This window comes from Castor canadensis, chromosome 18 (assembly GCF_047511655.1).
Source record: "Castor canadensis chromosome 18, mCasCan1.hap1v2, whole genome shotgun sequence".
NCBI lineage: Eukaryota > Metazoa > Chordata > Mammalia > Rodentia > Castoridae > Castor > Castor canadensis.
The window spans coordinates 40,205,113-40,215,184 of NC_133403.1; the positions used below are offsets into that span (position 1 = coordinate 40,205,113).

General features: G+C 48.3%; 1 protein-coding gene across 5 annotated transcripts in view; it reads left to right on the forward strand.

The window, feature by feature from the left end:
• Tmem120b (transmembrane protein 120B) overlaps window positions 1-10,072 on the forward strand; it is a 45,207-nt gene that overhangs the window by 30,853 nt on the left and 4,282 nt on the right. For all 5 annotated transcript variants that reach the window (XM_020163684.2, XM_074061251.1, XM_074061249.1 and 2 more), the window contains 5 exons: window positions 5,743-5,808; window positions 6,263-6,324; window positions 8,121-8,213; window positions 9,294-9,358; window positions 9,869-9,937. In XM_020163684.2, the coding sequence (XP_020019273.1) occupies window positions 5,743-5,808; window positions 6,263-6,324; window positions 8,121-8,213; window positions 9,294-9,358; window positions 9,869-9,937 (355 nt within the window). The remainder of the gene's footprint in view (window positions 1-5,742; window positions 5,809-6,262; window positions 6,325-8,120; window positions 8,214-9,293; window positions 9,359-9,868; window positions 9,938-10,072) is intronic.

Consider the following 10,072-nt stretch of genomic DNA (forward strand, 5'->3'; position numbering starts at 1 on the left):
CACCATCCATGGAAAACCAGCATCAGTTGCAAGAAAGAGATCACCAGTAAAAATATCCTTTCATTTTTTTTGTGGTAGAAATTACTGAACTCAGCTCTTCTTTGGTCCTGAGCTTCTGAGCTTAAGATCTGCTCTCTCTCCGTGTGTGTGAGTGTGTGTATAGAAAAAGGAAGACAAGCAGATCTCAAGAGGCATTAAAGCTGTGCTAGCTGAGCCTCTTTCCTTGACTTAATCCAGAGGATGGAAAGAGAACTAAATGACTGACCTCCTCCCATGTGGTTCACTTTCTAGCATCAGCTAAAACTGAGTGCTTTGTACCCCATGCTTTGGGAAACACTAAAGTAGAAAACCTTACTGAATAAATAAATAACATTCACAGTTTCCCTTAATTTTAGACTGGACAGTCTGTGTCTGCTTTGGTGTGTGGCTGGAAGGAAGCCAAGATAGTGTATGGTGAGAAAATCAGTCTGGGGCAATTGACAAGGCCACCTTGTTGCCTGTTCTTTTCCTGCACCCATGGGCTCACTCTCAGTCTTGGAGTTTCACCCATCTGCTGGACTCTTATTAAGAGTGCTTAGGGGGCATGCTGTCTTTAGCAGTCACTCACGCTTCAGTAACAGTTAGTGTAGATAGCTTGTTGTGTGTCTCTCTCTCAGTTAAGCAGTGGATGATAAGTTATTAGCGAAAAGGAGTAAGGACTCTGAGTATGTCCCTGACAGTGTGGAGCTCAGCGGGAGGACTAAATGGAGAGCTGGAGTTCAGAGCCAAGCCTTACTTGCCTAACAGTTTAGCAAGAGTTTCTGGGTTCCCTGGAGCCCGTGCAGATGGGCTCCATACCTTCATCACACACTTACTAAGTTTCTCCTCTGTGCTAGACGCTGAGTTAGGGATTATGAGAGAACTCACACTGGGCCTCTTGGGGGCACCCACAGAGTTTTTTGGTTTTTGTTTTTTTTTTAAAGCCCTTCATTGCCAACACTGACCAAGCAGTTCCAAGCTGCAGCAGAACCATTCTTCCAGGCCTGTCTCCCTAAAATGACCTGGGAGGGGGGAGTCTGGAGTGAAGCTGGTGAGCCCAATAGGGGCCTCAGCTTTTAGAATGACTACAGAGACAGACCAGTTTGTGGGGTCTGTCTGCAAGGCAGGTGGGCTGAATCTGGGTGACTAAAACTTATGACTTATCCTGAACATCTGTTGGAGAGTTAGCCTCCATCCTCCTCTGGCTCCCAGTCAGGGCTGACTTACCCTGCCAGTGAGAAGAAACTTGGAGGTTCTGTCCCACTCCAGCCCCTTACCAGGGAACAGCTAAGAGACTTTTTCCAGAAAGCACAGTGAGGAGGTGCTGGGAGGGATCCACGTTCTGAAGAACTTTCCCTTTGGCATCTCTTATGGATCCCAGAGCCTGCTCAGAAACTCCTGGCTGGCACCTTGTAGACACTCTACAGATCTTGTTGAGATGAATTGAACCCAAGTTGTGTAGTGAGGAGGGGTCCTTGGGGCCATGCTGGTGACCTGGGGTAGCAGGACTGAACCATGTGGGTTTCCTGGGGGCTTGCTGCCCTGTTTGATCTCACTGAGGCTCTGATGTCCAGTTTCCAGTTGTACCTGAGATCAGAGTTGGGTCAGGAGAAGTGGTCAGGGAATAGGGTCTGGGTGTACAGAGGTGGGAACTTCCCCATTATGAGACAGAGCCACCCTTGATGTGTGTCTGATGCCTCCTACCTGAGCTGTAGCTCAACAGACAAGTCAGCTTCCCTTGCATATTTTGCAAATGGCAGAAACCCACCCAATAGGGACTACATCTGAAGGGGCACTTACAGCCCATGTAACTGGGAAGCTGAAGGTGGTGAAAAGGATCCCAACAATGTTAACAGCCCCCTCCTCTGGTTCCCTGTTCTTTTCCCCTGCCTGGTTTCCTGCAGCCCAGGCTGGCCTCCCACCAGATCAGTAACTCCAGAGCAAAGAACCTTGTCCTTTATTACTACAGATGCAGCACCTTCAGACTGACTTATGATTGCCTAGTCTTGGGTTCCCTACAGACCTCTGAGCCAGTCTCTATTATTTGGCCAGCTGTAGTCACGTGCCCAGATATATTCCTTAGCTTCATCCAAACCACTTTACGGGTGCGGTGGTTCCCCATAAAGAAGCAGAGGCCCTGGGAACCAGGATAGATGGTGATTGACAGTTGCCCAATGTCCATTGTCCATTATAGTTCATCTAGGCCAGAATGAATCATGAATTGTCAGTCATGTTGGCTTTTCTAGCGCCAACCCATGGTGCTTGGCTCTCACTGGCTTTTTTAGGTGTTAGCCTTGGAACAAATATATAGAGGGTGGCAGACCAGACAGGGGAGAGTCCTCAGTGTAGAAGCCATTCCCCCACTGTCCTGAGAGCTCAAAGGACAAGGCCAGAACCTGATGGGTTGAATAGTGCCTGGTGCACATCTCTTCTGCACATAGCAAACATGGGTAAGTAGCCATCCTCTAGAACACACCCCACCTCGCCCCCAGACCAGGGATGTGCTGTTTCTACCTCTTCATCACTTGTTCTTCTTGGGGCCTCTACAGTCTGCTCATTAAAAAAAACAAAAACAAAAAAACACAAGCCCCTGCAAGCTTCATTTCCAGGGCAAAGAAACCCAGAGAATGACTACGTAGGGGTGCAGGTTTCTTTTAGGGGTGATCCAGGGTTCTAAAATGGATTATGGTGATGGTTGCACAGCTCTGTGAATATGCTGAAAACCGCTGGACTGTGTATTTGAAATGGATGAATTGTGTAGTATCTGAATTATATTGCAATAACAATTGTTATATAAACACACACTGCACAAAGCCAGCCCAGAGCCTTGGGGCCTGCAGATGCAGGATGGGGATCATGAATTCCAGTGTGAGGGAGAAGTGATTTCTAGTTTCACTGATGGCACTGAGCTACAATGGTTGGTGGGATCTGCTGGAGCTGGGCTCTGGCTACGGCGGCTGTGAAATTAAAAGCTGCTGCTCAGTCAAGCTTGTTGCCCAGAGTCTGCGTCTAGCTCAAGCCTCTAGCTCAAGTCACTCCTCCACAGGGAGCAGGATAAAGGAGTGTGGGGGCGGCTGAGACCTGAGGGCTCTAGGGTTTGCAGAGCTCTGAGGAGGCTGCAGCAAGACCTCTGGTCACTCTTTAAGCTGCAAGTCCGAGGGTCTGACCAATTGCCTTTGCTATTAGGAAACTGGATCCAGAGTCTCTTAGACTCTAACAGGCAAGAGGGGGACTTTGGGGCTGGCTGGAGTACTGGGAACAAAGAAGTAGATGGATATCTTATCCTGTCCTTTGTGTCATCTCTGTGCTGTGGCATGCAGACTAGCTGCTGCTTTCAATAGCCATATGACCTAGACATTCATGTCAACATTTATTAAGTGCCTGTTGTTTACCTGGTGCTGTTTGTGCTAGGAATACAGAGCCACATAAAGCCTGTGTTACTGTAACTCTTGAGGTGTGTGCAGGCTGTTTTCTGAACAGCTAATTTATGTCCAGTGTGTTGGGTGTGCTGTGAAGAGAGGCGGGGATGGTTGAGATCTAGCCCCTGCTCTTGTGATCTGCTTATTCTGATGGGAAGTTTCTAAGACAGATCCAAACTGCTTGCTAAGGAAAAGCAAATTAAAAAAAACCTCAATGACAGAGGCTGGCTTAGTGGTAGGGTGCCCTTGCACTCACGAGTTCCTGGGTTCTATCCCCAGAGTCACAAAGAAAAGAAAACAAACAAAAATCACTTCGATGACATACCAATTTTCACCAAATAAGATTGGCAGAAATTTAAAAGGTGATCTTCACTGTTGGTGAGGTTTGGGGGACCAGATGGTCCCATACTGCTCATAGGAGTGTAAGAGCAGAGCTGGTTTACTTTTTTTTTTTTGCAGTGCTGGGGTTTGAACTCAGGGTCTACACCTTGAACCACTCCACCAGCCCTTTTTTGTGAAGGGTTTTTTTGAGATAGAGTCTTGCAAACTATTTTGCCTTGGCTGGCTTCGAACCACGACCCTTCTGATCTTTGCCTCCTCAGTAGTTAGGATTACAGACATGAGCAACTGGTGCCTGGCGTAGAGCTCATTTAGAGAGTAGTTTGACAAGTAACAATGCACTGTGCCCTCACCCAGCCACTTTCCTGGAGCCACCATGGAGACTGGGAGACTTCCACAAGGATGTCACGACAGCTTTGAAAGGCATAATGATGTTGTGGAAGAGCTGAGTAGACTATTGCAGACCCATACTTTGGAATGTCATGTGACATTTAAGAATGACATGTCTAGAACTGTTGACTGATCTGGCAGTTAGGACAAGAGAACAGGTCACAGGATGCTTTCAAACAAAAATGGAATTTAGAAAGGAAGTCTTGGCTAGCATCCCCTGCCCCATTGGCAGTCCTCGTGGTTCCCCTTTCTTGTGGGAGGTAATACCTTGGATCCATCTCCCTGTTCAGCCTTGCCCCTGTGTGTGTGTGTGTGTGTGTGTGTGTGTGTGTGTGTGTGTGTAAGAGGGAGAGAGAGAATGAATGAATGAGAATGAGAGTTTTGGAGGGTCCAAGGTGATTACTATTCACACAGGCATCTCAGTCCCTCCTGCCCAGTCTTTAGAGAGAGGAGCCTGATTGCTCCCAGAGTGCTTTTGGCAAAGCATTTTGCTGCCATGTGTTTGGATAGAAGCTCCTTGAGGGGAGCTAGGGAAGCCAGCCAAGGCTAGGGACAGACCCCAGGACTTTGAAGGGAAAAAGGGGAGGATCCAACTCCTTTCCTCCTAGATTGGTCCTGATGTTGAGGAGAAGTTATAACCACACTTCCTTCACTGCCAGGTAAGAACTATGAAGAAAATGAAGCAGGAATGTGGTCTGGAGTGGGGCCGTGGGGCTGTTTTAGGTAAGGTGAGCAGGGAAGGCCCTTTACAGGAGGTGACAGTTGGTCTGAAACCTGAATTTGGACCCAGAACCAGGCAGGCAAAAGTCTTGGAGCAGAGAAGACAGCAAGTGCAAAGGCCCTGTGTTAATCAGCTGGGTTGCTGTCATAACTAGGCTTTTTAAACAACAGATATTTCTTTCTCATGGTTCTGGAGGCTGGACGTCTAGGGTCAAGGTGTCGGCAGAGCTGTTTTCTCCTGAGGCCTTTTTCCTTAGATTGTGGACACTGCCTTCCTGTCCTGTCCTCACATGGCCTCCTGTGCACAAGCATCACTGGTACCTCTTCCTCTTCCCAAGACACCACTCATACTAGACTAGGGCCCCACTTTGTGACCTCTCTTAACCTCAGTTACCTCTGAAGTCCTATCTCCAACTGTAGTCAGTCACATTCTCAGGTATTGGGGAGTTAAGACTCCAGTATGGAATTTTGGGAGACACAGTTCAGTCCGTAAGAGGCTCTGAGGTAGCAACAGGCTTGGCTAGTTCAAGGAAAGGCAAGGATGCTTGGAGCATCTTAGTGCTGGTGAGGAGGGAGGTGGGCTTTAAGGCCTGGTGAGGTTAGGGATGTGTTCTGAGTGTCACAGAAGCCTCTGAAAGCCTGAGTGGGTCTCTGTGCTAATCTGAGGTAGTTCGTTTAGGATTATATATCTCTGTAGGACTGAGAGAAGGGCAAGGTATGGCTTGGGTCCACCTTGCACTCCAAGAGGCTGTTTCTAGCTGCAGCATGTCCTCTGCCTGCACGGCTGAGAAGTAGAGAAGTGACATCTGCGATTCTCTCCCTGCCTGAGTGTCTTTCCTTCTCTTGTTCCCCCGAGAATTAAAGGTTGGTGGGTGTCTCATCATTACGTCTCTGCATTCCTGTCTGGAGTGATGCTGACCTGGTGAGTCATCACTCACTTGTCCTGGGAACTAGAGCTGGGGCTGGGGAATGGGGAGGAGCTGATCTAGATTTGGGGAGGGAGGGCTTCCAGAACTGACTTTTGGGGTCTGGAAGGCGAGTGTGAACTTAAAAAACTGGTCCAAAGGCCCAGCTTCCCAGGCCCTGCCAAGCCACCTGGGAGTTTTCTGGGGAATATTACACAGTCCTTGCTAGCTGGGGCAGAGGTGACAGGGAGCAGCAAGGCTGGAGGGAGTGCACGAGGCTTCAGAGTGACTGAGTGAGCCCCTCTGGTTCAAGAAAGGATGGTGGTCGTGACTTGGTCCAGCCCCAAGGACAAAGACAGGCAGAAATCCAGGACCTCAGTTGAACTTTAAGATGTTTTCTTTCTTGGGTGGTGTAGAGATGGGACAGGGATGAATGTCTGATTTCACAACATGGCTCTTTTGTTTTTCCAGGCCTAATGGACTAATTTATCAGAAGTTTCGCAATCAGTTTTTAGCATTTTCAATTTTTCAGAGTGAGTGTCTTCTGAACTCAGCTTTGGGGGAGGGCTTGGTATCCTGGGGGCTTTCCCCAACGGCATCCCCAGTGGATATCAGTGCTGGCCTGCTTGAAAGTGAGGCTGGGGAAGCAGAGGCCCCTGACCAGAAACCCAGAAAAGAGTCATTTTCCCCCTGATCAACTCCATTCTACCCTCCTGACCCCAGCCCACACCAGCTGCTGGAGCCTCCTCCCCTTCCCCCCCGCCAGCTTTGCTGAGGCAGGACCCAGTGCACCTTTTGGGAATTGAGTAATGTTGACAGTGTGAACCTTGCCTCTCAGTTTTAAATAAATCCTTAAAGTGAAAAAAAACATATTTTTTTCATTCAAGAATAGCTCTGGATTCATATAAAACAACCAGTTCCAAGGGTTCCCTCCTACCCCCGCCTTTTGTTTTTTTTTAGTGTTGGGGATGGGACCCAGGGCCTTGTTCTACCATTTAGCTGCCCCTCGGTTCCTTACCTCCTTTTTTTTTTGAGACGGGGTCTTGGCTATGTTGCTCAGCTGGTCTGAAACTCCTGGGCTCAAAGGATCATTCTTCTTTAGCTGGGACCACCATACCCAGTCCCATAAAATCATAATTTAATTTTTAAATAAAAGCCTGTTTGCAAACAGATATAGATATATAAGGCCAAAACTGGAAGCTGCATATAATCCTTTCCTTAGGAGTGATCAATGTTAAGATCTCCATTCTGCTGGGCGCTGGTGGCTCACGTCTATAATTCTATCTACTCAGGAGGCAGAGATCAGGAGGAGTGAAGTTTGAGCTGGGGAAAGTAGTTTGAGAGACCCTATCTCTAAAATACCCAGCACAGCAAAGGGCTGGTGGAGTGACTCAGATGGTAGAGTGACTCAGATGGTAGAGTTCTGGCCTATCAGGTGTGAAACCCTGAGTTCAAACCCCAGTACCACAAAAAAAGAAAAGAAAAAAAAAAGAACTCTGTTCTTTCAAATGTTTTATTCATAAATATACATATATGTGTATTGCAGTGTGTATTTTACAAATATGTCATCTTTCTGTACCTTGAATTGTATTATTATAACCTTTTTTTTTTTTTTGTGGTGCTAGGGTTTGAACTCAGGGCCTACACCTTGAGCCACTCCACCAGCCTTTGTTTTTGTGAAGGGTTTTTTTAAGATAGGGTCTCATGAACTGTTTGCCTGGGCTGGCCTAGAACTGTGATCCTCCTGATCTCTGCTTCCTGAGTAGCTGGGATTACAGGTGTGAGTCCTGGTACCTGGCCTATGACCTGCTGCTGTTAAACAGCTGCAGAACTTCCCTCCGTACGGAACTATCTCTTGTATGTCTTAGCATTATAACTCCCAGCTTTGCAGATCTTGCATTCCAGAAAACATTGAGTGCCTACTCCAGAAGTTTCTTTTTGTCTTTCTTTTTTTAAAAATTAGGATATATTCATTATACAGGGTTGGGCGGATTCATAGTGACAATTCTGATTAGACTTGTATTGTATATTAGTTACATTGCTCCCCTTGTCTCTCCCCCTCATCCCTCTAGAAGTTTCTAATCTAGTTGAGGCTTACATGGGTCCTCTGAACTCTGTATTTGGATAGGGATAAAGCAGGTTCAGACCAGTGTGAAGGACTGTGTGTGTGTGTGTATGCGTGTGTGTCAGGGGTAGAAGGTGGGACAGGGTTGTTGCTAACCCACCAGCCTGCAGTTTGGTAAGGTCTGTTGGACTTGGAGGAGAGAGGCATGGTTGCCCTGTCTTGGGGTGCACAGCCCTGAGCCTGGGCACTGTGCTCCCCCTGCAGGCTGCGTCCAGTTCCTACAATACTATTACCAGAGGGGCTGCCTCTACAGGCTGCGGGCCCTGGGCGAGAGGAATCACCTGGACCTCACGGTGGGTGAGTACCTGGCCAGGGGGAGAGGAGCCCTGGACCCGCCCAGCAGTCCTCACTGGGGGCATGTCCCTGCAAGAATGTAAGAACTCCCATGCAGCAAAGCCAGGGCCACCTTCCTTTCCCTGAGTTGTTCTTCATAATCCATTATAGGTTCTGTTTCAGCTGCCAGGTGTGAGGCCGGCTAAATGCCAGGCCCTAGGAGCTAGGCCTTGACCTTAACCTTTTTAAGTACCTAATTTTCTCTTCATTTTATAATAGACATAACATGGGGCTCTGTGTTATACATCTGTAGTCCCAGCTACTTGGGAGGCTGAGGCCAGAGGATCACATGAGCCCAGGAGTTTTGAAGCTAGCCTGGGCAAGAGAGTGAGGCCTCCATCTCAGGAAGAGAAAAGTCACACACACACACCTAGTATTGGTTGTACATATAACTTAGGTAAACATATCTACATGTAAGTAGATAAACATATCCATTGGGGATATATGCTTCGTTTTCACACACAGGGAGTCCAGTCAGAAGGGTTTAGAGACCCCCTCATCCAAACTTTTAGAGGAAACTATTCTAAGAAGAGTCTGCTATTGGGCTGGCAGAGTGGCTCAAGTGGTAGAGCACCTGCCTAGGAAGTGTGAAGCCCCTGAGCTCAAGCCTCAGTGTTGCCAAAAAAATGAAACTCTGCTATCATTCCGGATGCCTATTCAGGTGGCCATCCAATTGCTCTGCAAAACAGGCCCTACTTTAACAAGACATGATTGAAATGATTTGTGCAAGTGTCCATTTTAAAATACACCATTAAATCCTGCTCAAATGAGGAAATTAGTAAAAAGACAGTTCCTGTAAAACTGTAAAAAGAGTGTTGCCAGGCCATCTGACTCATGGTGGCTGGAGAAAGAACATTTGGGCTGGTGGCATGGGCTGTGCAGGCTGTCTGGGTTTTGTTTTTCTTTTTTTTCCTTTCATACCATTCACCCACCTATAGAAGGTGAACACGACCTGTGTGGCATTTGTCCCTAGCTAATATTAGGGTGCCTTTCTGGCTGGGCTGTGGTACCTGATGACCCTGAGTTCCTCCTTCCTCTTCACAGAAGGGTTCCAGTCCTGGATGTGGCGAGGTCTCACCTTCCTCCTGCCTTTCCTCTTCTGTGGTCATGTGAGTTCACTGCAGTTTGTGGGTGCCTTTCTCTGGGCTCTCTCCCAGGAACAGAAGGTCTTCAGGCCTCTCCCTCCTTCACAAGCCTGTCCACAGTATCAGCCATCGTAGCTTCACTATTCAAGATACATTCGGTGCCAGGGTCTCCCAGCTTCCCTGCAATCTGAGGCTTTCCCTGCTGCTCAGAGCAGTGGCCAAATCTGAGTCAGTCTTCCTTCCTGACTGGGATTGGAGAAGGGGCAGAAAGCCTCAGGGATCTCTTCCGTCCCCATTCCTCTGGGTCCAGGGACACTAGGGATAAAAGACAGAACTGGCCCTTAGACCTGCTCTACCTAAGATGCCTGCAGTTTCATGGGCGGGGCAGGGGGGGATGAGGGTCCTGGGGGAGGGGTGTCTTGGACTGCCGATACCTAAAGCTGGGGCGGGGAGGGGGCTGGTCCTTTTCCCTGGCTTTCCATGTGGGTCGCAGGAGAATGGGTGGGTGAGCTGTGCCTGTCTTCCCGTCTCCAGTTCTGGCAGCTCTACAATGCGGTAACACTGTTTGAACTCTCCAGCCATGAGGAATGCAGAGAATGGCAGGTATGGTGTGTGTGTGTGTGTGATGTGTGTGTGTGTTAGCACAGGGTGGGGAGCTGGGGAGAGCTGGGCTGACTTGGGGAGAATTCTGTACTCAGCTACCTCCTTTTCTTTGCTGCTGGGGTCTGTGAGACGGAG